The 25770-nt window shown below is 39.1% G+C and overlaps 2 protein-coding genes across 3 annotated transcripts in view; one reads left to right on the top strand and one right to left on the bottom strand.

The window, feature by feature from the left end:
* Positions 1–25770, bottom strand: part of lrba (LPS-responsive vesicle trafficking, beach and anchor containing) — a 272740-nt gene that overhangs the window by 94056 nt on the left and 152914 nt on the right. For both annotated transcript variants that reach the window (XM_084715125.1, XM_084715126.1), the window contains exons 37-40: positions 22703–22827; positions 22349–22363; positions 14822–14965; positions 12421–12557 (exon numbers count right to left, since the gene is read on the bottom strand). In XM_084715125.1, coding sequence (XP_084571251.1) covers positions 12421–12557; positions 14822–14965; positions 22349–22363; positions 22703–22827 — 421 coding nt within the window. The remainder of the gene's footprint in view (positions 1–12420; positions 12558–14821; positions 14966–22348; positions 22364–22702; positions 22828–25770) is intronic.
* Positions 9265–11136, top strand: mab21l2 (mab-21-like 2). The gene has a single exon (XM_084715124.1). The coding sequence runs from the start codon at positions 9673–9675 to the stop codon at positions 10750–10752; it is 1080 nt and encodes a 359-aa protein (XP_084571250.1). The 5' UTR covers positions 9265–9672; the 3' UTR covers positions 10753–11136.

Genomic DNA, 25770 nt, shown 5'->3' with positions numbered 1-25770 from the left:
GTTTTTTGTTTACATTTGGCGTTGTGCACCTGAGCGTTTGAAGGTCAGAATTTGGAAATTTCAACTGGGAAATTCCAACTTTTGACATGGACTGAAACGCAGCATATTTCCTACAGTGTGACCTGTCTAAGTTTAGCTCAGTTTGTTATTTATAACTACACGCAAAGCAATGAGGCTGAAGGGACAGTCGTCAATTTTTGTAGGAATTTTAATTAATTCAAATGTCAATGTGATGATGGCACTAGATAAAAAGTTGAGGGGTCACCAAAGTTATTACGATTCACCTTGAAGAAGACATGGATGTCTGTACTAAACGTTGTGGTTAATCCAATAGTTGTCAAGACGTTTCACTCAAAACCACAAAAGTGAACCTCAAGTTCATTTGGAACCATGAACGTCTGGTAAAAGTTTTATGCATATTCACGAATCTCCCAGAGCTAAAGAGGCATAATGTTTATTGTAAATCACCAATTACAGAGCGAATGATATATAACAATATAGTAATATATTACTTAATATTAATATTACTATAATATAGTAATAACCTGGTGTGTTTATTGTGCAACAAATGCATTGCTATGATGAAAGAATACAACCTGAAGAGGTACTACAAGTCAGAGCATGGCCAGTTTTCTGACAGTTTTCCTGAGGACTATATCTATTACCATTGTACTGTCATAGTGTATTGATTCTCAAGTGTTCTGTGTGGTCCATGGACTCGCAGTGATTTTCCTATTTGGCCCACTTGCTGAAGTTGAACAGCTCTTATTTAGGGGATCATCAAAGTCAGTATGATTCACCCTCTAGGGACTATAAATGTCTGTACAAAACATTCCAAATAATCCAATAGTTGTAGAAATATTTCATAAGTTGAGGACCAGCCAACTGACCAACTGACATTGCCCTCCCTAGAGCAATGTTGCTAGCATGGTTTAAAACAAATAACAGAAAAAAGAAATCATCTTGAATTCTGCCCAAATATTTCCCTTGATCTCATATTCTGACCTTGTCCAAAAGTACAACAGATATGATCCACAAGCCAAAGGAGTAGCCAGTATCTTGCTTTGAAGCCCATCATTAACAAGTCTTTTCTCCATCGCTCTTAAAAAACTCCACATCTGGCCAGAGGAGCGCTGACCTCATCCCTACAGAATGGGTTCATCATCGTTGATATAACCTCAGTCAAACAACTGGAGCGAAATACTAGAAAGACTAGATCAGAACCGTCGATGTGGTTTGAGACTCAGCAGTAGAGGTGGGGTGTATATGGATTTTGAATGAGGGAGACAAAGAGTAAAGAAGGTAACAAGACTTAACTGCTCTACTGGGGAACAGAAATGCATTTCAGGAAGCTTTAAACCTTTATTTGGCCTTATCTCCTCTAATTGGCCTATATCATTCGTAATTGTTTGCACATGTCTTTATGTTGGACTGTGCCTTGACACAAGCAGTGAGGCAAAACGAGAGCAGCAGCATGATAATAATTGGGTTTCCTGATGACTCGCGAGGGGATGATGCTTGAGCTGAAACTGACCCTGGATGCTGAGAATTTCAAGGACGGGGAAAATCCGAGAGGAATCACATGACAGCTGTGATGCTAACAAGTCTGCCTCTGGTGAGGAAACATCTCGTCTTCCAGGTGCTGTAATTACTGTACCTGGAACGCAGGGAGGGGCAGACGGTGAAAGAGTGAAGGAAACAGAGGAAAGGAAGAGAAAGAAGGTCATCCCAACCCATCACTCTGCCAGTTGTTGTCGTGGTGTGGGTGAGCGATTTATTGACCATCTCAGGATGCACTCTGTCAGAGCGGACGAGGCGGTGGACCGGCATGAAGGAGAGACAGAGGGAGGGGACGAAGGAGGGAAGGAGGTCAATATGAATGAGTGAGAGTGAGGGGATCCGTTTCCTTGGCCTCATTGATAATGACATACCTGCTTGGGCTGTCCGTTAGCCCTATAGCACACACTACTTAGGCTCTAACTGGAAAATCAATAAGCTCCTCTCTCAGAGACCTCTTGCTGCCATGGCTCTTTGTGATTGGCAGCTGCAGCCGAAGGTCGTCCCTAGCGACCATGAGAGTTTGGCAGAGCGAGCAGGAGGAGGAGGAGGGGGAGGGGTTCGGTCCCAGCAGTTTGACACTTTAGGGAGAGCTTAACGATATGGGACTGGTCGCTACATAACACCAGAGTGGTTTTCTTTGACTGAATGACCATCCATTCAGTCACTCCCAAGGAGCCGTCACCACCCCACTAATTAGAGTTACCAATGTCTTCTCAATGGGGGTTTTATCATTGCATAGTCCAAGGTTGGACACTGACCTTTAGGAAAAATTTACTGATATTCTTTCCAAAATACTTTCCTACAAGGCCTCTGCCTAAAACTTTCTGGAAAAATGGTGTGGATGTGTGCAGGATTTGGAAAAAGCAGCATAATTTAACTTGTCTTGTTAGCTCACAAAAATTAAACACCTCTGATACATTTTTTATTCATACACACAAGCTGAGGAGGTCAAAAGAAGGCAAAAATATCAGAATTTAAAATGAGGTGCTCTGACTTTTAATATTGTGTGTATTATTTGGTTTTCAGCACCATGTACTATACTTATGGTGTAACTTATACTGTATAACACAGAGTTCCACACAGGTCCAGTTTTGAAAACCCACAATTACTATCAGGGGTCAAAGGTTTTGTCGTACACTTTCACAATGAAAAAGAATTGCTGACAGCTGATTTAGTTGTTAAAACTACTGCACAATCATTATCATTTCTACTTTTTCCAGGAAAAAAAAAAGTTCTCACCTGCAGTCCGCCTTCATTTAACTTATTGAGGATGTCATTTTAACAAATAACTGTAACTTAACAAACATATATGGCACACAGTGTGATAATGTCGGTCACTTTTCCTTTTTAATTAATTTACAAACGCTAAATATATACTTTGTTATATACTTTGTTCTAGTAGCATGCTATACTGTAAAGTATTGATATAAATACTAATAAAGTTAGGGTTTTTATGCAATACTTTTGCAGTTAGTCAAAACACAAGCAATCACATACACATGACTATTTTGCACTGACAGGAGTGTACAAGTGGTTAGTCAACTTCAATCTGTGGCTTCGGAATTTAAAGTACAATTTTAAATGTGAGAAATCCATAAATAACAAGAAAAACTAACTTTCTGCATGTTAAAATCCATGACTAGAGCTTTCACAACATTCTTCTCAATATTTTCGCTTTTTTTTTCCTCAACGTTCAGGTTCGTCATTTATGTGTGATAGTTTGTGGAACAATGATGTCGATCAAAACCACTCAAAAAATAAAACAACTTTAATATGCATTCCAGCATTTAGTGCTGAATTACATACTCAAGCCACAGCTAGAATGAGTAAACAGTTTGCTGTCAGGACATAGAAATAGTCTATAATACGCTCCGATTGCAATAGGAATCTGAGGGAAAGTTCCTCCAATCAGGTTTTTGCTTGTATTTCCCTTGACCAATCAGCTGGAAGCAGAGTGAATTTCACTTCCTCATTCATGCAATATTAGTAGTCTCCAGGAGTGGCTCTGCAACAATAACTCCGCATGCAATATTGATGGCTTGTGTCTAAACACAGAGAGGGTGCTGCTAAACACACACACACTCATACACAGACAGGCAAACACACATCTGCTCCGTGACTTCATCAGTTCTGCTCTCTGCCGAGCAGATGCAGGGGCCTGCCAGGCAATTAGTTGCCTGCGATGATTTTCTTTGAGCCCTCTACGGAGGGAGCAGCTGGGTCCATCCGGATTTGGGAGACAGCGACAAAATGTGTGAACAAGAGCATCAAAAATCTACATGTGCAGATGTGCATGTGTGTGTGTGTGTGTGTAGTCAGGCAGTGAGCCACTTTCCCTGCACCTATCATGTTACCAGAGAAAGGAAAAAGGAAAAAAGAGCACTACCTAAAAATGCCAAGCCTTGACATCCCCCTCCCTTATCACTTGGAATTACAAAGCGCACTAACTCAAGTAGACAGAGAGGGGGAAACTGTTGCACATTCTCTTGCAAAACAAACCTGCTTTTTCTATTGCCTTCCTCAAATATCAGTACCATGCAATGCCATAAATTGCAGCCATAACATTAAGAGATGTATTGCAAGGACCAAAGTCACTGTAAATATGACTGTGCACCACTCTGCTGTAAATTACTTTAGAAGAGGGGTTTCCAAAGTCTGACACTGTAGGCCTCCCTTCACACAAAGCTTGGAAAAAGGCGCCCCCCCTCTTAGTTTACTTGCTTGGTTTTGCACAATTCCAGAATATCTATGGGATCATGATTATGTCACTTGATCCCACAGACAGTCAACAACTGAACAGTCAACATTTGAGCCAAGACACCCCGTTATTTCTGTTTCACATAACTTCAGACGACATGAAATCCATTTAAAAAGTTCTGCTATAGGGCATTTATTAGTTTCTGACTGTGAAAGTGAGAACCACAGTAAATTCTCTCAAACTACTGTCTTAACCAAATCCCACACGTGTGACTTCTATGTGAGGTCCTTTTGGTAAGTAATGTAATTTTCTGTCCATTCACTGAACCTCCCCTGAAACTGTTTGGAGCCCCCTGTGGGGACAGGACATTTTTTTGTATGTACAGTATATACTGGCAATTCAGAGTGAAGATCCAACAAGCAGATGAACCAGACTGACTAAATTATGACTGAAATGCTATTTTACGCCAAGTATCTTACGTCATTTATGAAAGTCCTTCATATACCAGGGCTGTGTATTGGCAAGAATCTAACTGTGTGAGAGTCTGTTATGACTCAACATATTGCGATATATTGCAATGCTGTAAGCAAGATGATATATTGTTTTTTTTTTAACCTAATTCTAGGAAATCAGTCATAGTATAGAGAATAGGCCACCATTTGCATAAAATATGAGTTTTAAAAAAAGTTTACTTTATATGCACTCAGAACAGGGTTGATAGATAACAGCACTACTGTCTAGATCTAAACAAACTACTGGCATGAATCCTTGCACATATTATGCTATAATGAGAGTTTTTGAGAAATAACGACCTGGGGTTACCCAACGTAATCTGGTAGAAGAAGACTAAAGCTCAGACAGTAGGAAAGGCAGACAGAGCCTTAACAGAAGAAGAGAGTGAAAGGGAAAAAAAAGAGAGAAGCAGTGAGGTTACTCATCAGCTGGCAGAGATTTGCGCAGGCATGGACACTGTTTTGTGCTCGTGAGGGGATCACTGTGGAGTCGTCACACAGCCTCAGATCAAAGAGCTTTCTGACAGGCCCCTGATCTTTTCTCCAGTCAATATAAACCAGGGGGAAACTCTTTAGGAACCACAGATAATTCTGGACATTTTCAGGAGATAAAGGGGCACAAAGAGGGAGCAAGAATAGATGAATGAGTGAGTGATATTATATATTAAGGGGGAAAATAGGAGGAAAAAATAGGAGAAAAAGAAATAAAAGTGGATATAATGAATTAAAAACTATCCCAAAAGCTCCTAAAGTTGATGATCCTCCTTCTGTTTTCCACCTAAGACTGTAATATAAAATGTTCATACACACAAGGTAAATGTTCACGCAGTTTTTTGAGATATGGCTGACCTTTCCATTCCAACTAGACAGATTTAATAAAATCCTATCCATTGTATCCAGTCCATTATACATTGCAATAAAAAATGAGCACAGTTGCTCAGAAACATGTGGTTTGGTAAGTGGGCCAAAAACGGATCCGTAATGTCTTTAGAGAAGCCTTTGTCACCATATATTTCATTAAGCTACAGTTAGCATGCCCTTCATAATATTTGGACACTTACTCCCCAAGTAGTGTCGATTAATCTCTCTGGAGATGTGAGCTTGATAATAAACAGTCGTCCTGAAATCAAACAGCCAGGCATTTTTGTCTCATTTATTTCTCAGTGTTTCTATCTTTTTCTTAATTCCAAACACTGAGATAACTATCGCTGACCTTGAGCATGGTGCTGAGGGAAGGAATGTCAAATCTTAGATTAATGTTTCCTCTAAATTTCACAATAAATCAGGGTTGCCAAGTCAACTGTTGCTCGTCTTGCCACAGTTTCTCGAAATACTCCAGTAGTTCTAGGAAGAATATCCTAATGGGTGTTAAGTGTGTTCTGTTTAGCTGCTTGTACATCAAATTCAAATGTCATGACACATCAGCAAATGCTACTCAGTAATGTTTCTCCTTGAATGTTTTTTTTTTTTTCGTGGAGGGTATGGCTGAATTTCACCTCTCCACTGAAACCAAAGTTAATTTAAGTATTCTACACGAAACTAACATAAAATTGTGCATAATTATCATCCAATAACTGTGCAATTAAAATACTGGATATTATAAAGTATATAGTTAAATAAAAACAAACACAATCCCATGTAAATCTAAATTAATGCATCTTACCTCGTACCTTTTCCGTTCTAAATTTAGAAGGTTATTTGTCACACTGACACAAGCTCAAGTATTCAGACGGTCTTGCACACTGAACGAAATACTTAATTCTGCGAATTTAATCATGACTTGCTTTGTACTCCCTACAGCCTCATCAGCACTTCAGCAAAAAGACTACATGATGAAGTCCAGAGGATGTGGCAACTACGAACAACTCATTAATCTTTGCCTTTTTCTGAAATGTTTGTGGCTTGTTTCAGAATCCTTTGCATAGTTGGCTACATCATATCAGTAAACGGTTTTCTGGAAATCATTATTGAGTCTCTATCCTGCACTATGTAAAATGACATCTGTAACAAGTGACATGAAGTTCACACATATTTTAACACACTTTATTCAGACAAAAATAGCCTGGGTTTAGTTTTTATCAGTGGTGGAAAGTAACCAAGTATAATTACTCAAGTACTATACTGAAGTGCAATTTTGAGGCACTTAACTTTACTTGAGTATTTCCATTTTCTGCTACTTTATACTTATATTGTACCGTTTATTCCTATACATTTATTTGATAGCATTAGTTACTTTCAAGATTGAGATTACTAATAATTACACAAAATGTAATTAATAAAAAAAATGATTATGAACAAATATAAGACTAAGTTGATCCCTTGGTGAAATTCACAGACTAGTCAGCAGTATATAAAGTAAGAAATAAAACCCACCGTTAACAGCTGCAGCTTTAAACTTATGTAGATATGAATGCATCAATAATTATACTTCAATAATACAATATACATTATTCTGAAACTGAGGATTCTGATTACTTTTTACTTTTTGTATTTTAAGCTAGTACTTTTGTTCTTTTAAGTCAAATTTTGAATTCAGAACTTTTACTTGTAATAAAGTATTTCTACACTACGTTATTTACTTAAATAAAAGATCTCAATACTTTTTTTTAGTTTGTGCAACAGGCATGATATACAGGTTAATTAAGGCGGGATGCAGAGAAAATATCATACCGACATTTTCCATAATGCAGCCATGCAGGAAACTGCAGTCGGCCTCATTGTGTCTGATCAACATTTCAAGAAAACCTTTCAAGACATTACAGTACAGACGGACTGCTCTCTGATTGTTGCTGTGGGCCTAATTTATTCTCAGAAATTACAGGAATACTTTGACTATACAGAACACTTGTAATGTCTACAGCTTTTAATCAAAAAATTATATAATCATTTAAAATTAAAACACTTATTTAAATTAATGACAAAAGTCTTGAAAAAGGGCGACTTGAGAAAAAAATCTAATTAACTCCGTGTTATTTCATGCCGGACGCCTCTAACGACCGCGAGCTCGTTAACTGTCACAGAGGACACGTGTTACACCACTGCACAGGTAACAAGCTGCAAAAATATTACGCAAAAAAAATACTTCACGTGGCTTAAACTGCGTGTTTTCATTTTTTTCCACCACACTTAACATGTCTAAATATGTCTCACACCGCAGCCCCTCGTCTTTAACGACTTCTTCAGTCCTCCAACATGAACTCTGCAGGGCGACAACAAGAGGACTTCAATTACAACCACGGAGACACGAGAGAGACCCCCGGGTAAATTATTCAGTATGGACAAGGTTCAACCCGATAAACCCACGGGCAAATTAACGCGCGCGCGCGCGTGTGTGTGTGTGTGTGTGTGTGTGTGAGAGAAAGAGAGAGAGAGAGCGAGAGAGAGAGAGAGAGAGAGTGTGTGTGTGTGTGTGTGTGTGTGTGTGTGTGTGTGTGTGTGTGTGTGTGTGTGTGTGTGTGTTTAGGCGCAGACACACGTCTTGTTTTAGTTTGTCTATCTGACTCCAAAAAATGGACTTAAAATAACACTAAAAGTTCAACATATTTTTTATAGTAATTGATTAGTTAACGAGCTGATCAGATGGATGAAGTGAATTCGTCTGATCTTTTTAGGTTATAGTTTGGGTCAATTCAAGCTTTTCTGACCCTATAAACTGCAGGTGCACTCGACACATTAAACGCAGCTTAACAAACCGATCATTGCTGAACAATACTCAACTGCATATAGTATTTATACTTTATAAAAAGTTTAATTTTCACGTAAGCGTGGCAAAAAACCCACACTCGTTAAAGGATTTGTCCCAGGATTAACTGAGATAAATATCCTGTTGTTTTATTTTTAAGTTTTAATTTACTTTACAAATAAAGCGACCGACTGACCATGCCTCTTGTTGGATGTCTAATTCCAAATAAAGGAGAAAATTAGACCTAAATCCGTAAAACAGATGTATAAATTGTCAAAATTAAGCCAAAAGAGGCCACCAGTTTTATGATACAAGTAGGGCATGCTGCATTAAATCGGTGGATAAGAATAAATAGATACTTGCTGTCAACGAGAGCCAAAACGCCTTTTAGAGATGAGAAAAAACAGGCAAAAACACATTCAATTAAAAGCGTAGAGAAAGTAAAACGACTTATTTCCAGAATACAAACAGGTCTAAAGTTAAAGGTTGCCACTCACACTGTCTACACTCCTAAATCATCTGAAGGCACCGAGCGAAATTACGCGCAAAGAAAGAGCAACACTTTTCTTGAACAAAAAAAATGCTTTACTGCTGGCTTGGAGAGTTTACACTGGAATTATTCCCCGTATAAACCTGCAGGTTTGTTTTCTCCTGTGTCAGACTGGGGAGCAGCGGACAGCTCCGTCCGTGCGTCCAGATGCTGCTGCCGAGGCGGACTGGAGCTCCTCTGCTCTGATTGGCTGCCGGCATTGACAGCTCCGCACATGATTGCAGGAGGAGAAGCCCGACCCCCTCTCACTCTTCCTAAAGGAACCATTCATAAAGTACACAAGTCCAGCTCACAGCTGAGTGTGGACGAAAAGTGAGCGAGGAGGCAGAGGAGGAGAGCAGAGGACGGAGGAGATGAGTGGTCACACAGACCATGTTTTTAGCCTTTAAGCGGAAGGTGACCCAACACAAGCTGAATATGAATCTGCCCAGCCGCGCTGGAAGAAGTGCTCATGACCTGGACTGATATTTTAGCTGGCTATTACGTTGCATCCCTATCCGTTTCCTCCTCCTCACACTGACGTCCATCCGCTGCAAAAAGCAAGAAAAAAAAACTTTGATTACACACTTTTCCTGCACGGGGAAGCGTTTGCCTCTGGCTTTACCGGTAAGCATTGGATCCGTCAACTTACTGCGACTCTCCGGTGTACAGCCCGGACCTCTGCCCCAACATGATCGCGACGCAGGCGAAGCTGGTCTACCAGCTCAACAAATATTACAACGAGAGATGCCAAGCGCGCAAAGCGGCCATTGCAAAGACCATCCGGGAGGTTTGTAAAGTGGTGTCGGATGTCCTGAAGGAGGTGGAGGTGCAGGAGCCGCGGTTTATCAGCTCCCTCAGTGAGATAGACGCGCGTTATGAAGGGATGGAGGTCATCTCCCCCAACGAGTTTGAGGTGGTGCTCTACCTCAACCAAATGGGGGTGTTCAACTTTGTGGATGACGGCTCCCTGCCCGGCTGCGCGGTGCTGAAGCTGAGTGATGGCCGTAAAAGGAGCATGTCGCTGTGGGTGGAGTTCATCACCGCCTCGGGCTACCTGTCAGCCAGGAAGATCCGCTCCAGGTTTCAGACTCTGGTGGCGCAGGCCGTGGATAAATGCAGCTACCGCGACGTGGTGAAGATGGTGGCGGACACCAGCGAGGTCAAACTGCGGATCAGGGAGAGGTATGTGGTGCAGATCACCCCCGCCTTCAAGTGCACTGGGATCTGGCCTAGGAGTGCAGCTCAGTGGCCCATGCCCCACATCCCCTGGCCCGGTCCTAACCGGGTAGCAGAAGTCAAAGCTGAGGGGTTTAACCTGCTCTCCAAAGAGTGTTACTCGTTAACGGGGAAGCAGAGCTCCGCGGAGAGCGACGCCTGGGTGCTGCAGTTCAGCGAGGCCGAGAACAGGCTGCTGATGGCCGGCTGCAGGAAGAAGTGTCTGTCGGTGCTGAAGACGCTGAGAGACCGACACCTGGAGCTGCCGGGACAGCCGCTCAACAACTACCACATGAAGACCCTGCTGCTGTACGAGTGCGAGAAGCACCCCAGAGAGACCGACTGGGACGAGTCTTGCCTCGGAGACCGACTGAACGGCATCCTGCTGCAGCTCATTTCGTGCCTGCAGTGCCGCAGATGTCCCCACTACTTCTTGCCAAACTTGGACTTGTTTCAGGGAAAGCCTCACTCAGCCCTGGAGGCTGCTGCGAAGCAGACGTGGAGACTAGCGAGGGAAATCCTCACCAATGCGAAAAGTTTGGACAAACTATAAAGCGATTGTCGACACAGAGCCGAGAGACATTTTTGGGATAAAAAACTTCAGAGAAGGACAAAGATGATTCTGCAACTGATTCTCCAAGCAATGTGAATAAAAAAAAAATCAGAAGAAAATAATAATGCAGCGAGCGAACCACACAAACCCTTTTTAATGGAGCAATTGGGCCACTGCCAGAGAGAAGTGAAGGTACATTTTCAGATAAATGTCAGAACTTTTAGTTGTCTTCTTTAAATGTTTTCACAAAGTGAAGAACCTTTTATTTAAATATATGCACAAAATCGTTAAGTGAAAGAATAAAATGTAGCGTGCCAAGTTCAATTTTTTTCATTATGTGACTTAAAAGGAAATGTTAATAAAATGTTGCAAATTAAATTACAACTTGGCCTCGTGTCTTGACGTGTTTTGACAGCTGCTATGACAGGCTAATCTGTTGCATTTTATTTTTTGCTATTGTCTGATGAAGAGAATCTTTAAATTATTCATTTGGACGAGAGAAAAGTTAAGACGTGGATAACACTGGAAAAACAAAAAGGAAAAAAAAACGCTTATGCAAAAATTAAAGATGAAGATGTGCACAGCCGACTTTAGGTCATAAGTTATTTTTACAGTGCGTCACAGGCTCAAAAGGATTTTCCAATGAATGTAAATCAACAGACTCATGTTAATATATAGACCTGGGAGCATCTCTGCTCTCTGTTTGAACAGCAGCACAAGCTCAGGGCCTGCAGCTAAACTCAGACTTTAATCTGATTAATGCGGTTGATTTTAGATAATGCAGTGGAGCTTACACGACACCTTTACTGTCAAGTTTATTTTGATTAAATATAATACAACACAATATTGAAACAAATGTGGATATTATTCTAATTAATTAGATTTTAATGCACAGGAACTCATATTTAAAAACAAATGTGATAATTTCACGGAGTGTTAAACTGAATAAACAACCACCTGTGGGTCAGCAGTCCTCAGTTAACATGAAGTTAGTACTACCTACTACAAAAAGTAGAATAAAAACAATTTTCCAGATTTATTTATTTTCTAATCAGAGCACCATATATTTGTGCAATTTTATTTTATTTTTTGATTTAATCTGAATTGCTCATCATAAAAAATATACCAGTGGGAAGGCCTGATCCACTTGCCTTTATGTTTTACACATAAAAATAGTTTGATCATTTATTTATTTATAACAAAAAACACATAATTTAGTATCACCACTAAGCAATATTAATAGTTGTCGTAGTGTTGAATTTGTTTTACAAAATATTAATTTAGAAAAAAAAAGACAGAGTCGTTTTAAATTAAATCCCCAAATATTGCAAAGAGAAAAACATAAATAAATACTAATAGATAAATAACAGAATATGCTGTTAATGTAATTTTCCCATTTCAATCCAAATATTGTATAGGCCTATCCACAGTATACTATAAGTTAAACGACAGACTGGCCAGACGTGAATCTCTTCTTCGACACATTATCAGACGAAAACTTGGAAACGCTGTAGCACCTTTTTAACTTATTTTAAATAATAATACAATTGTAAATAATGAGATAAGAAACATGCTGTATTCGTCAATCAGCACTGCAGGAAATTCGAGCATGGCTTCAACACGTGACAGTCTGAGCTGTGATCAATGGGAGCTCGTCGAGCCTCTTACCTTTGGATCGATGGCCTTGAAGCTCGGCTCTTCTTCATCCACCTCGAAGTAGAGCTCGGAGGCGGTGATGGACAGGGTGCCTTTCACCACCACGGCCGGAGCCACCAGCTGAACGCTGGTGCTCAAGTTTACTGGGCCTGGAGGAGAGAGTCACACTCAGGCCGGTCAGACAAACAAGCAGGGTGTCCCTTCGTCTCAGCTTTTCTTTTGTTAAAAAAAAAAAAGTTAAACTCATAAACTCAACAAGGGATTTAACTGAGCTGATGAAAGTAACTGTTGGTGGGCCTTCAGTGCTGGACGTCGTTTACTGATAAGGAAAGTTGATGAGCGGTGAAGATTAACACACGAAATTTAACGATATTTTTTGTCTATTTTAAAATCGACACTACTTATCTCAAGAACTGTGTTCACAAACAACTAGTTTGCATTTTAGTTGCATTAATATCGTTAGGCTAAAGGTTTCGGCTACTCATCTATTTTTTTTTATGTGCAACTAATCGATGAGTTCAAGATAAACTAAAAAACATGCAACAGTATAGGCTCCACAAGCGTTTAATTCCCCCAAATAAAACATTATCCTAAAACTCGCACTAAATTAATAATAAAAAGCGTCAAACTTTGCGACATAATTGTCAAAACTCGACTGTCAGTCAGTCAGGATGCATTGATTGCGGCCGGTTGGGTGCAGCTCTGTTTAATCTCTCATCAATCTTAATTTATGCCAGTATGACAATGAGAGCTGGGCTCAGGGGAGCTGTGGGTGGAAGCTCTGCCCGGCTCTGCGCATATGACGCATTGTATTTGCAGATGTGCGCTGCGGAGAAAAAGGAGGCTCGGAGCCCGGCTTGATTTCCCAGAGCGCCCTCACACTCCTGCAAACGGATGGAATAAACAGATAGATATTCATGCCTCTGCCTCTCGAGTACTGACATGTTATCCGTGGGCTGAAATAACATTTTTTTTTGTTGTTCCGTTCAGTCAAAGACATTCAATTACACCTGAAGCAGACAGCTGCTGCTTAAAGAGGAGAAGCTCGGATCTCTGCAGTGTACACATCACTTTATTAGACAGGATTCAATTTTAATCCTATTGTCATCCAGTTGCGTTATTCTAATAGCACTCTGAGCCTCATTAATGCATCTTAAGACTGCTGAAAAATGCGGATTACACTGCAATCCGATTAGCGAACTATATGATATTTAATTAAGATTATTTAAATAACATATGTATCAAAAGGAACAAAGGGCTGACAACACAGTGAGCTGAACTGAATTTAATATTAAGCCTTGTAAAGGCTCTTGCTGCTTTTCTTGAACCAGATAATGTCCCATTTCAGGGTAAACTCTGAAGCATGCTGGAATAAACTTGGCTACTGCTGGATAAAAAAAATGTTTAGAGAGTTGCTACTCAGGCCTGTGTGTGTATTTGTGAAGCAAGACCTCCAGTGGCAGACAGAAAACTGCAGATAGTGTGTTTTCATGCAGCACTCTCACAGGATAGTGGTGCCATGAAAGAGTTGTCCAGAGGTGTTATGCTGGGTAAGGCTTTGTTTAAATGCCCACTTTCCTCATACATACCAGGGCTGCAACTAAGATGATTTTCATCATTAATTAATCTGCTGATTATTGCATATATTGTGAAAAATGCTCAGCACAATTTGGGGAGGGCACGCAATACAAAAAGGAAATTCTGAGCATTAAAAACTTCCTGCATTTCCTGCATTCTGGTGATTTTTCATGCAGTAATTTGTACTCTTTCTGCATTAATTTATAGTGAAAATACCTTTATTTGTGTAAAGGAAAACAAAATTCAGGCATTTCAAAATATACTGGGGGTGGACAGGGAGAACTCTCCCCGCCATCCTCCCCCAAAATCTACACCTATGTAATTTCCCAGAGCCCAAAGGGACATTTTCATTTTCCTCTTTTGTCACACCGTGCACAGACCGGCTCAGAGACTATTTATTTACCATTATGAACAACAAAAGCAGCAAACCTTTAAATTTAAGAAGCTGGAACCAGCAATTTTTTAAATGTTTTTTTTTTTTTTTTTTGAAAAGTAACTGCAATGATAAATTCATTATCATAAGAGTCAATCATTACCGTTCTAGCACATATACAAAAACTCTGCTCTTTTAAATAATTAATGCTTGAAGATACTTAAGAAAATACTGTGATGTCAAAGCAGCAACAACATATATGGGAAAATCAGAGAAGTTATAAGACGGGACATATGGATGCTAGCACAACAGACAAAGTGCTACATAATTAATAAACAGTGGAAATGTACATGTAGGATATTAAAGTATGACCTTATTTCTTTATTTTGTCTGGGCTGCAGGACAAAAAGGGAGGAGGCGAGAATGACTGAGAGGTATGAGAGGTGAAGAGGATTTCTTTACCTGTTAAATTCTCCAAGTCCTTGTCCTCTAAAGATGACAGAGTGTCATCGTCTCCGTCGAGTAATGTCTCACTCTCAGAGTTCTGATTTCCCAGAGCCTGACTCCTGATGGACTGCTTGCCTTTGAGAATATCCTCCTCGGACGCTGCAGGGAGGGAAGAGGGGGGTCTCTTTAATACGTACATAGAGTTATAAGGTCATATACAGTGTTATGAATGGAGTTTAGTGTATTGTAGGTTAACACAATAAACATGGTTAACTTTAATTCAGTGCAGAGTTTGACGGTTCTAAAAGTTTCATGTTTGAGCAATTTTTATTTTTAACAGGAAACCCAACATTTTTCTCTGTGTGGAAAAAAATGCAATTATAAACAATCATATAAACAGTAAATAAGTTTTTTCTCATCATGACAAAGGGACAGAGAAAAAGTAGTTTTGCTCGGATATGAGCTTTTCTCGCCCACGTTGCCTTGGTTTGAGCTACAGCTCCTGGAGGTGCAGTTGTAAATAAAAAGAGGACTGTCCGTTCAAATCAGTGATTATCATAACAAGCTCACATAAGGGCTGTCATAATAACAAATTTTCACCGCGCATTATCAAGGCCAAAAGAATTCATGATAACAATGTTATTGTTATGTAGAAAGTTTGAAAAAATTCTATCTGTGAAATTCATCTTTAACTTTATTTACTGTTTTTTGTCATGTGAAAAATGAATTGGAATCAAAATATGAGTGAAGGGAGATGGAGAGAGTCTGTAACCGTAAATGTAACTGACATATGAGCATACAGTAAGAGCATGAAGCATGTTTAACAGGTGGCTAGTGTTATGTGTATTGTTTGAAAAATGCAACCATGTTAATAATACACTGATAATATCTTATATATAATCCATTTCTCTAACATACCGCGTGCTCTTCTATATGCCGTGATATCTGAAAAAATGAAATCTAATTGACAGTACCTGTGTATTGCAAAGTTTCTCCCTCACATCAAATCAAAATTCAACTATAATCTACACCTTTATTTTCAGAAGTATGTTCTTTTGGCACTTTCATAAAACACACATTGATTTTGTACTCTCTAGTAAAGGAAGCTTCCAAAAATAGTATGTGATGAATTTTTAAAATATTATGTTTCTATCTTTGTCAGCCTCTAAAGTTGGGTATAATATTTGTTTTCCTGACAGAAAGAAAAAATGAAAAAGTGGATTTACCCTCTAATAAAACTGTGTGTTGATTAACACTGCTTGAATAATCAGCTAGGGGAAATGCTGACTTGTGTTGCATTTGCAGACTTGCAGACAGGGACCAAAATTAACACCTGATAGCAGCCAAATGCTGGGAAAATATGTAAATGGCTGGTAGAACAAGTCATCTATTGAGTGGCCAGTAGAATTTGAATATTCACTAGCCATGTGGCCGGTGGACAAAAAAGTTAATTTTGGACCGTGCTTCCAGAGCTACATGCAGACAAGCTACCCCCCCAAAAAAAACAAACAAAATGAGAGACAAAACCTGACATAATCCTAACACCGCATGCATTTTGTTCTTAAGCATACATCAAATCAAAGAGGATTTCACACAAACATTATTCAAACAACAAAATGAGGGTCGCACACTGCCCATTGTGATTCCAACTGAACATGACGTGAGGTTCCAAATGGATTATTTAAGAAAAATGGTAATCTGCAAACATTTACAGAGCCCTGCATTCCCCCAGCGGTGCATGGTAAAGATCCACAGACAGCAGTGTGCGGTACAAAGACGGGCTGGCGAGTCTTCCCTCTTTGTAAACATAGCTGGCACTACAGTGAGAGCTTTCACTGCTTCTGTGTGTATGTTTTCTAATTCAGCATTCTGGTGAAAGCAACACAGGTTTAGTGTGTTAGCGAGACGCTGAACACATACCTAGTGAGTTTTTTTTTTTTTTTGTTTCTTCGTCATCACCTGAGGGGAGATCAATTGCACTTCCTGAAAATGCACCGCCGCGTCATGTGGCTATATACTTTGAAACTGCTACGAGAGCTGGGATAAAAAATCTCTTGTCATGGAAAATATGCAGCTCACTGATATTTAGAATGGTCTTCCTGTAATTAAGCCTCCCTGGAGGATTCTTTAGTTAGCAGCACTGAAATTACTACCAGCTCCTCTAATACGTACCACATGCCATTGTATTCACACCAAGGCAAGTGGACAGGGGGACTTATCATGAGCTCAGAAAAAAAGAGATGTGTTTGAGTTTCTTTGCTTTTCACTGTAAACATGCTCGGCGATTCTCACCCCAAATATACAAGTACTACTAACACACAGTATCCAGCCTGACAAATACACAGTCTGATGCAACTAAACCTCGTGACCGGGCTCCTTTTATTACCCTCATGCACAAGTTATTAATAGTTCCTACACTGAAGTAAGCGCAACAAAAATAATGAGCAGTCAGCATTATTGTTTGTCTGAGTCGATCAGAGCATCAGGAAAAAAATATTTTGACCAGATTTGTGTCACTTATCAGCAGGAATATATAAAATAAATGTGCACATTTAAGTGACAGGCTATGTGCTAATGTCTCACTCGTTCTCTTCCTGAAGTTGATACTGTTTATTTTTTTTCTTCGTTTAATTTGACAACTCTGAGGTTTTGGTGGTGTGTTTGTGTGTGTGTTTGTGTGTGTGTGTGTGTGTGTGTGTGTGTGTGTGTGTGTGTGTGTGTGTGTGTGTGTGTGTGTGTGTGCGTGCACGTGAGTGTGTGTGTGTGGGGAGAATCCTGTCGACAACTTCAGAATAGAGTTGCAATGATTAATCGATTATGAATTGATTATTAAATTAATCACCAACCATTTTGATTATTGATTACATGGTTCCAGCATTTTTTAAGGCAAAAAAGTCCAAATTCTCTGATTCCAGCTTCTAAAACATGAACATTTTCTGGTTTCTTTATTCCTCTATGACACTAAACTAATACATTTGAGCTCAGAACAAAACAAGATGTTTGAGAACGTCATCTTGGGCTTTGGCAAATACTGATCAACATTTTACACCATTTTTAAACCATTTTCTGACATTTTGTAGACCAAACAAGTAATTGATTAACTGAGAAAATGATCAGCAGCTTGATCCGACAATGAAAATAATCATTAGTTGCAGCCCTACTTCAAAATATAAACCTGTACCAGCTGGTCTTAAAATATCAAAGTATGCAACCGTAAGATATGGATTTAACTCAAATCAATTAAGTAATACCTTAAATAATAAATCATAGCAATGACAATGAAAGAAATAGAGAAAAAAAATGGAGATTTAACTCACAACAAGAATTTTTTAAATTCTAAGGTTTTACTTAAAGGTGCAATAAGCGATGCCGAAGAAAGTCGGGTGACTGTTGAGTCTCATCTCAAAAACGTCCTGGGAATGAGACTCAACAATCAACACTGGACAACGTCTCCCATCACGAGATTCTTTTAAAGCATGAAAACAAAGCCAAGTCTACTATAAGTCTAGTTTTCTCTTAGACCATTTGAATTACATTATGCTAAAAGTTACTATGGAACTTTTACCCAGTGACAGCAAAAATATACCGTCTACTCCAGCTTTAAATTTGTTTATTTATAAGATCCTCATTAGCTGCCATGGAAACCAGCAAATCTTCCTGGAAATTAAAACATAATTCGAAATAGGGCAGCAGCGAATTATTATTTTTATTACTGATTAATCTCTTTCTAATTTTACTGATGAATCGACGAGTTGTTTGGTCCATAAAATGATCAGTTGATCAGTGTTTCTCAAAGCCCAAGGTGACGTCCTCAAATGTCTTGTTTTGTCCACAACCCAAAGACATTCAGTTTATTGTAATAGATGACTAAAGAAACCAGAAAATATTCACATTTGAGAAGCTGAAATCAGCAAATTTGGACTTCTTTATTTCTTTAAAAAATAACTAAAAACAATTAATCGATTATCAAAATAACTGTCGATTAATTTAATAGTTAACAAATTGATTAATCGACTAATGACTGCAGCTCTAAAAAGATCACAATGACAAACGATCTATGCAAAGAGCAGGCGTGCCACATTTAACAAAAACCTCCACACTTCAACCTCATCACTCATCACACGGGGAGCAGAAACGTGCATAAATCCCAACAGGTTAGACTTTTTCCAGGACCCCATTTCCCCGACAGAGAGGTTCAACTACCTGCTTATACAACTCAAGGCATGCATGGTCACAGCAATTAAATTGTCAAAATTAACAAATTTGTTTTTAACGGGAGCGTAGCCAGGAGTGTGTGGTCATGAGGCGAGTATTGATTACCAGAACAGAGACATTAGTCTTCAGGTATTTACTCTGCCACCTCGGGTACACGGGCCCTGGACCAGACCAAATCAATCCCCAGAAAAGATGGTTCTTTCCAGCCGTAAATACATAAGAGCCTACTGAAGGCTACTGGCAGCCACAAACTCTCCTGTGGAAATCATCTTGGCGCAGTATGAATGATAACAGTTGTCCATATCCTTATACAGAAATGCACATTTTTCTTCATGCTTTAAAAGGAAAGGACATACATTTCCCTCTTCTTAAATATTACTATAGATCACTCAGTAAAAAATGCTAAATATTTTCCATTGCTTCTAATTTTATGATCGTTCGTGAGATTTGAAAAGCGCAGCCACAAGTAGCAAGAAAATTAGGGTAAATTCAGGGTTGATCTCATACTAAATATTTTCTTAGGGAGTGAGGCTGCATTTTCTCCTCTGCATCTGATGAATATAATTACAGCCAGATATGACCTTTGTGCTCCGCTCGAAAACTCAGCCCTGCATTCTCATCTTGAGCTGCACTTCCGTAACAAATGTCGGGTCGACTAAAACAAGACGAAAGGTTACATCAGAAAATGGATGCCGTCAGGCTTCAATGTCAGAGAGTTATTTTAATGATATATTCCCATACTTCAGCCAGGCAGTGTGTACTCTCATGAGGTAGAATACCCTTGCCACAACTGGCTGCTGGCTATTTTTACACAGACTTGACTTTGAAACCAAATGTTGTTTGCAGGAATTTATCTTTTTCCCCTTTAGTGATGAATAGATGCAGCTGAAACGGTTTTGAATAAATTGAATACCAGAAAAAAAACAAAAAAAACAGAATACCCAACTGGCCAAACACATTTTCATTAGAAAAGAAGTCAGAGACAGAACATAAGTGATGTGTCTGTTCTCTGTCATGAGCTAGCTGAAGGGAAAACGAGGAGGAATTAAGATGGGAACAAAGTAAAATTCAGACGCTTGCTGCAGAAGAACAGCGACCAGCTGGACTCGGGCCACGGTCTCCAGCTGCCGCCACACTGCAGCCATTACTGAGGACCAGAAATCTCCCAGCGTCCTGGGATCCCCAACACTTATTGCTTTTAGATCACATTCTTATTGACTCCTGTCACACCTGCCATTTATCTTTGGGAATGATGTCACACATTTAAGGGGACTTTTGCAGGTGACACACCGAGGATGTTTTCGGCGCAGAAACGGCCCTTTATTGGTGAGAGTAATTGATTGAGCTGGTTAATGTAGACCCAGCATGACGATGACTGCAAACCCTGCTGGTGGATGTGTGTGTGTGTGCGTGTGTGTGTGTGTGCTGGATCTGTGCAGAAATGAGGGATTACAGGCGCTCTATGAAAGAAATGCGACTCCTGGTGTTAATGCAGGGACATGTGTCATTTAGATATTGTGGTTATGAGTGACTGCTGGGAATGTTAAGTTGTTTTCAGACGAGGTTTATTGAAAATCAGCACCTGTCTTTATAGAGAAGTGCACAGAAACAATGAGGAATTGATTTGACCTATTCCAACACTGTAAGTAAAGTAATCAATGGTGTCATTTTTAACGACAACTCTGCACAATATCAGATTTGCACTACACAATTATTGGGGCCACAAGAATTCACAATGACGATATTATCACAATATATAGAGAGTCTGAAAAAAAATGGTGCTTTGTTTATTGTGTATTTTGAAATAACAGACTTTATTCACAGCAGTCATTCTGAGATGAAATAGTAGAAACACAGGTGTTAGGAATGATACTAACTTTACCTTACTTCAGGGTGTCTGTGGGGTCTTAAAAGTCTTAAAAATTCTAAAATCCGAAGCTGAATTTAGGCCTTAAAATGTCAAATATGATTTTGACAGGTCTTAAAAATTGATTGACCTAATGAAGTTCATGTTACTGAAAAATCTGTCTTGATCACACTGTCAGGTCAACTTTTATTTATATATCCAATGCAATATCACAAGCCACAGTTTGCCTCAGGGGGCTTTACAGTCTGTACAGTGTGTGACACTCTGTCTTGTGGATCCTCCAAAGAGGTAACAACTACAAAACCAAACCAACATAAATACTAATGTGCAGCGTACATCATATAAAAGCAGTTAAGATATGTGAGCAAACCATGTTAACCGATTCAGAAATTGCTAAAACCTTTGTACTTTTTTTCCAGTATGGGCATTTATACTGGTCTTAGAAAAGATTTAAATTTAACTTGTTGAAACCTGCAGAAACCCTGTGACATTGATAACACCGGTGTTTACGCCACTATTTCACATCAATATGGCTGCCATAAAAAAAAAACACAGTCTATTACTCTCAAAATATGAGTGCAGGGAGGCAGAGAGAGAGTTCGTAATCATAACTGCACAAAAACATACGAAAGGTGGAATTACAATGAATCCATAGTAAAAAGGTTTGTGTGGAGGCTTTGGAGGAGGGAGATAAAGCGAGAAATTATAGAGCACACAGAATGTTGAAGAGACATGGGATTATCTACATGTTATCAATACTTCATTTATTAAATAACACATTTTTCCAAAACTGCATTGAATTTTCCCACATCTTATGAACAATGTGGACTCTTTCTTCAATTAAAATGTTTGATAGACTGCAGTTTGCGTTTTACTAGCATTATATTTAACCCGAGGGACCCATAAAACTTATTTCAGTCTCGCAATATAAGTCATTAAATCAATAATTTTGTTGTAATTATACACCTCAAAATACATTTAATTTTGACTACAACATGTGTGTATTTTATCATGTTTTTCTCTGATCTTGCAAATTATCCAGAAAAGTAATTAGTCTAAGAAATAAATCCCAAAATACCATTCTGTGGAATATTCAATATTTCACACAGTTGCAGGTTCAGTTCATATCAAACTGAGCAATATCTAAATTCCCAATGTGTGCAATAGTTTTAATATAACTGCCGAGTCTGCTTCTTGTTTGTATTGTTCTTATTGTTTTATTATCTCTTATATGTTAGTTGTTAACTTATTTAATATAAGTAAACAATATCTATATTTTGTTTTTTTACTGATGAAGGAAACAGGGAAAATCATATTGTTTCAGCAGCAAAAGAGAAAACTGCAATGCAAATTTCCCTGTTGTGGGATTAATAAAGGATTATCTTATTTTATCTTTTCAAAAGCAACAATCTCTCTAAGGGTAAAAAAAAAAAAGATGAGGGAGCGTGAATGTTACTTACCACTGATATCAGCCACTGTTATGCAGCCAAGGAAAAAAAGAACGAACAAAATTTCACGTTTCAATATCATTCACAGCCACTCATTTAAAAACTGAATTTCTGAGTAAAGCATGCTAACACTCAGGTTGATTATTAGTGGAGCTTTGCATAATGGGTGGCAGAGTATGAAATTACCTTTGAGAAATTCAAATGAGGGTGCTCTTTTACTGTGTCTTGTGGTACAATAAATCTTTTATTGCAACGGGAAGACTAATTTTTATTACCTTGTACCTGGTGCTACCACCAATTGAGCTAAAAAAAAAAAAAGGAGAGCAAAACAACAGGCAGGGACTTGGCCTGGTGGATGGGACTGACCGTGTTCGGCCGCAGCTTTGAGCGTAGCCTCTGAGTGAGTGGATCCGGAGGGGTTCCTGATGAAGCGACGTCGCCGCCTTAAATCGTCCTCCCAGTAGTCCAGGCGCCAGAACTCCCTCGGCCGGCTGCAGCGAGACAGAGGTAGCACATGTGTTAGCAATTACCAGCCAGCATGGTATAGCAGCCCGGCATTAGCACTCGGTCCGAGCGAGCATACATAAAGCCGGCATTGTGTTTGGTGTTTTTTTTTTAACTCTCAGAATCACTCTTTAAAATACATTCACTTAGACACAAACCTAGACCCCAAATTATTGTATCCCTGTCCTTGACAATGACAATATCTCCACCTCAGAGAATAAGGTGTCTATTTTTCTTTCTTTCTTTCTTTTTCTTCCTTTCTCTCTGCTTGAGAAGGTGAAGTGAGCACTAAGTACATCACAGTGGAATGAGCAAATGACAGCTTGATCATTTTCCACACACTTCTGTGGCACGTGCTTCCATTCTAGGCTCATTTCGAGCCCAGCAGGATGCCTCTTGTCAGGACTCGTGGCTAGCGGGATAAGGAGAAGGCCATTACAAACAGAGAGGAGGGGGTGGATAGCATTACCAATATTAATCAATGTCTACAGCACCCATTTTTCTTCCCAATTTACATCTCCCTTTACCCGGCCCGGTCACTAAATCATCGTGCTCTCACGGAAAAGAAAGTGTTAACTTTTAATGAGGAGTCACCGCCACGTAGCATTGAGCATGTACACAGTATACCTGTCTATGATGACATATCACTTCTATCTTTCAAGGCAATTTAATTAAAATATAATCTAAAATATTCACTACTAGCTTGGAGGCTCAACAAAGTGTAAGAAATTCATTTTTCTCAGTACATAAACATTGTTCCTTTCCAGTTTAGAGGGTTTTTAATTTGAAGAACTTTTTAGAACACAGCAAAGCTGTTCATGTGTCAGTTAGACAGAAAGAAAATCCTCGTTTTTAAATGTAAAAACAGCTCATGTGTTAATGATTAACAACTCAGGTAGGGAGGGAAAAACAACACACACTTGGGTCTTCAGTGAGAGTTAATCCTGACTGACTGACTCCAGTTAAATAGTCATTTTACTTGGGCTAAATGTTCTCATGAGGAAAACACTTTAAGGAAATAAGAAAATCCTTGACTAGGCTTGGTCTGGAGTTAAGTTTTGTTGGTTTTTGTTCAACATTACATGTTCAGAAAACCCACTGCAACAATTTACCATGGCTCATGAAATACTGTAAATTCCTTTAATTCTGCTGTGTGAAAAGTGAAAATAAGACCAGCAGGATCTACAGTCTCATGAAACATACACTAAATTTAGATACGTGCTATCTACAAACCATATGGGTGCAAAATGGTGCTGTAGTCCACAGATGAAAATTTTTTGAGGCGATTAAAACTGGGAAAAAAAGGCAAAGAAAATAAAAAGTGTCACAAGAAAGACATACCAAGGTTTAATTTCCAAAATAATAAAAACAAAACCACGACCAGGTTACTCTTAAGTGGCTGCAGTCTATCCTGTGAAGGTGTAGGAAGACACAGTTTATGGTTTCAGTGGCATAAGCTATGACGGGAGAACCCCAGCATACTTTATGGGATCTACTCTTGAACGCTGCTCTGGCCGGGGGCTCCTCACAAATCTTCAGTCCAACACCAATGATCACACAGGGGCCTCTAAAAGGGAAGGGAGCTTTACGCAAGAAAATAAATACAATTTCCAAGCGGGTCCTTTAAAACCCTCTATGTCTTGGGTAATGAAAACCATTGATTATTTGATTTATCTGGAACAAAAAAAAAATCATTTTCAAGGCTGGATGACGAGCGGAGAATGGCTGCTGCTCATATCTTAAGTCTGAATATAAAACGCTCTGCAGAGTGCCTCTAATTCAGTGCAGAGAGGACAGCCACGGAGTACAACTACGATATGAAAATAGGCATGTCACGATAATTACTTTATCGACTTATTGAGGTCAGCAAAGGTCATTATTGCACATTGATGTCCGCTGTGTTTACTTAAGAATTTCACCAACATTACTACCATTATAAGACTTGTGCCTGAGCAGCGCTTGAGCCAAATGAACAACAACAACAAAAAAAACCTCTTCTGACACATTATGTAAAGCTAAAATTCCCTCTGCTCCCTGCAGTCTTTGAAGTGGTCAGCCTGTTAAACCAAACTCCACTCTAAAAGCAGGTGTTTTATGGTAAAGCCATATTTTATCATAGTAAAAAAATTAGCTACACCATCACTAAGACCCTTCTCTGAATCGGTTTGATCTACAGGCACACCCAGTACACACATCATTTACTCAGTTCATCATTAACTAACCTGTGGTGAAGCGTTTGCCACACATACACTACATGTATTGACTGGCTACTGACTACAGCGTTTGTTTTCTCCAGACGAAAGTGATGTTTGCGGCAAAAACAAAACCTCCAAAAAGTGTTCTGTTTAAGCGTAATTTTTTTTTCCTTCCAGGATCTGCACCCATGGAACCAGGTGAAGTGAAGATATTACGTTACTCGAGGCTAATACGTGTTTTTCTCCAATGATGACTGCATAATTCCAGCCAGAAAGTTGGGAAGAATATGTCCAAATGGACTTGCTTTCAAAGCCGCAATCCACAGCTCTGGGGTGGGAACATTTTGGGCTAAAGCCACATGAGAGAGGTCAAGGATATTTTAATTTTATTTTCCACATTCCCAAAGTCTGATTATTCTTGAGAGTTAAAAGTTCATTGTTCTTTGAAAGAGTGCATTTGCATTGTTATGCTATTATATTATCATTATATCAGTGGCATAAAATGATCTTTAAGCTATAATATGTAATATTTCTCAATTAAAATGTCCAAAAGAACCGTTATATTTTGTTGAAATGTGTGCTTATATTATCTGTAATGTTTCCAATAATCTTCAAATGCAGAAAATTACGCAATTTATTCAAAGTCACACTGCATTTGTAGCTAGCTGTTGCTTGCTAGTTGCTATAAATGACGGGAAAAGACAGAATACATCAGATACAACAGAGGACGAGGGA

This window comes from Lutjanus erythropterus, chromosome 3 (genome assembly GCF_056507025.1).
Source record: "Lutjanus erythropterus isolate fLutEry1 chromosome 3, fLutEry1.hap2, whole genome shotgun sequence".
NCBI classification, from domain to species: domain Eukaryota; kingdom Metazoa; phylum Chordata; class Actinopteri; order Lutjaniformes; family Lutjanidae; genus Lutjanus; species Lutjanus erythropterus.
This window is presented reverse-complemented; position numbering and strand designations above follow the sequence as displayed.

What these genes read in the sequence shown, in the direction of transcription:
- mab21l2 (XM_084715124.1), top strand. Translation starts at nt 9,673, where the DNA reads ATGATCGCGACGCAGGCGAAGCTGGTCTACCAGCTCAACAAATATTAC.